This window comes from Lolium perenne, chromosome 5 (genome assembly GCF_019359855.2).
Source record: "Lolium perenne isolate Kyuss_39 chromosome 5, Kyuss_2.0, whole genome shotgun sequence".
Lineage (NCBI taxonomy): Eukaryota > Viridiplantae > Streptophyta > Magnoliopsida > Poales > Poaceae > Lolium > Lolium perenne.
In genome coordinates, this window is record NC_067248.2 from 66,030,997 (window position 1) to 66,032,824 (window position 1,828).

The 1,828-nt window shown below is 43.8% G+C and overlaps 1 protein-coding gene across 1 annotated transcript; it reads right to left on the reverse strand.

Annotated features, from left to right (window-relative positions):
* Positions 1-246: 246 nt before the first annotated feature.
* Positions 247-1,127, reverse strand: LOC127304697 (glutaredoxin-C15). Its single transcript, XM_051335306.2, has one exon. It carries the CDS (start codon positions 913-915, stop codon positions 601-603), a length of 315 nt encoding a protein of 104 aa, XP_051191266.1. The 5' UTR covers positions 916-1,127; the 3' UTR covers positions 247-600.
* Positions 1,128-1,828: the final 701 nt, after the last annotated feature.

Genomic DNA, 1,828 nt, shown 5'->3' on the forward strand with positions numbered 1-1,828 from the left:
AAAAAAATCATGAAGTCAACATTTTTTCCTGAAAGTTTGAAACCGTCCAAAACACGTTGATCTTTTGAAACCGTTCACTTTTGGACCGGACTCGGTCTATTTCGTTTATATGGCAATCCAAGTGAAACGAGTTCACTGAATTGGTTGCCACACGGATCTAAGAACCACCACCAAATCAGCAAATTGACTTAACATGAATCTACTATAAAGTTGTAAACAAGTATCTATGTTATGTATACTGTAACGTACTAAAAATCAGTAGTTGAAAATTGGGAGAAATGTGTACATATATACTCTCATATGAAGACACATGGATGCGTCAATATTTAGTAATTCCTTACAAGTCAATCTGATTAAAGACAAAACTTTCTGCCGGGTCTGAACTCTGAAGACAAAACTTTCTGCCGGGTCATGAAGACAAAACTTTCTGCCGGGTCATGAAGACAAAACTTCCCGTACTCGTCCTCCTCAGGAACTATGCTCTAACATGAAGACTTGGCTTAATTACTTCTCTCCGTCTACTTGTGTGCTTCTGTTTTACGCACATCGATGCATCGATCCATATGTGTGGATGCAGATGTTGCTTGGAAGGTCAGAGGTTTAGAGCCACATGGCTCCGGCGGCCTTCAGCATGGGCACGAGCTTGCCGCCGAGATGCAACGACATGACCCTGTCGGTGGAGCCGACGAGCTTGCCCCCGATGAAGACGGCAGGGACTGGCGGATTGCGGCCGAGGCGGCGGGCAAGATCGCGCTCCATGTCGCGGCCACGGGGGTCCTTGTTCAGCTCGTGCACCGCTGCTCCCACTCCCAGGCCGGAGAAGAGGGTCGTCACCGTGTGGCTCATCGGGCAATCATTGGTTGGTGTGAAGATCACCACCGCCTTTTCGGACGAAAGCCTCGTCACTCTCTCCATTGCCGGGAAGTAGCCTTGCTTGATCGAGTGAATGAGCTAGAGTTTCAGAGTTTTGCACGCTGGATGCAGCAGCTAAAATGCGTGTGTGGTTTCTAATTGTAGGTTGTGCGGTCTTTTATAGGTTCAGCATATGAGAGAGAGAGAGAGAGAGAGAGAGAGAGAGAGAGAGAGAGAGAGAGAGAGAGAGAGAGAGAGAGAGAGAGAGAGAGAATATATAGGCAGGTGGGCATGTCGACTTGATAAAGCAACAGATATGCATGCATACAGGATAACGTTTTAAAAAAACCTTGCGGGGTAGCAAGATTTCGTTGGAATATTTAGGATGCCAACCACCGAAAAATATGGAATCCAACCAAAGCTTGAAAGATTCCCCCATCTTTATCAAGGTAAGGCCACATTGACAGCATTGTGATCTGCATTCAGCTTATATATGTACTTACAAAACTCAGCTTATATACATGCATATGGATGCATAAATATCCCTTCTAAAAAAGAATCAGGTTTAATATATGTATAGATAACCCGCAAAAAAATGTATAGATACTTCTAGTGCCTGTGCGCATGGTAATTGTGACGTCCTAATAAATTAAATTTGATTGACTCACCTAGTACTTAACTTTGTGGAACCGGAACTGTTAGGAAAACTTGAATAGTTTGAGTGACTGTGTGTATTTGATTTTATTGTTAGTTTGCAGAAAATATTAATTCATTATATATATAGCAAGGTTGACGTCCACGAAAAGGTAAAGCACGCCCAATATCCACCGTGCAACATTTTGCACAATATCATTGATCATTGACAAACCAGTCTCTCGGAGGTGCTCATAGAGGTAGGATGTGCATGCGTGCGTTCATAGGGGTAAGTATGTGTGCGCGTATGTGTGAGCGTCTTTGATTGTACCGTGTTTCACAA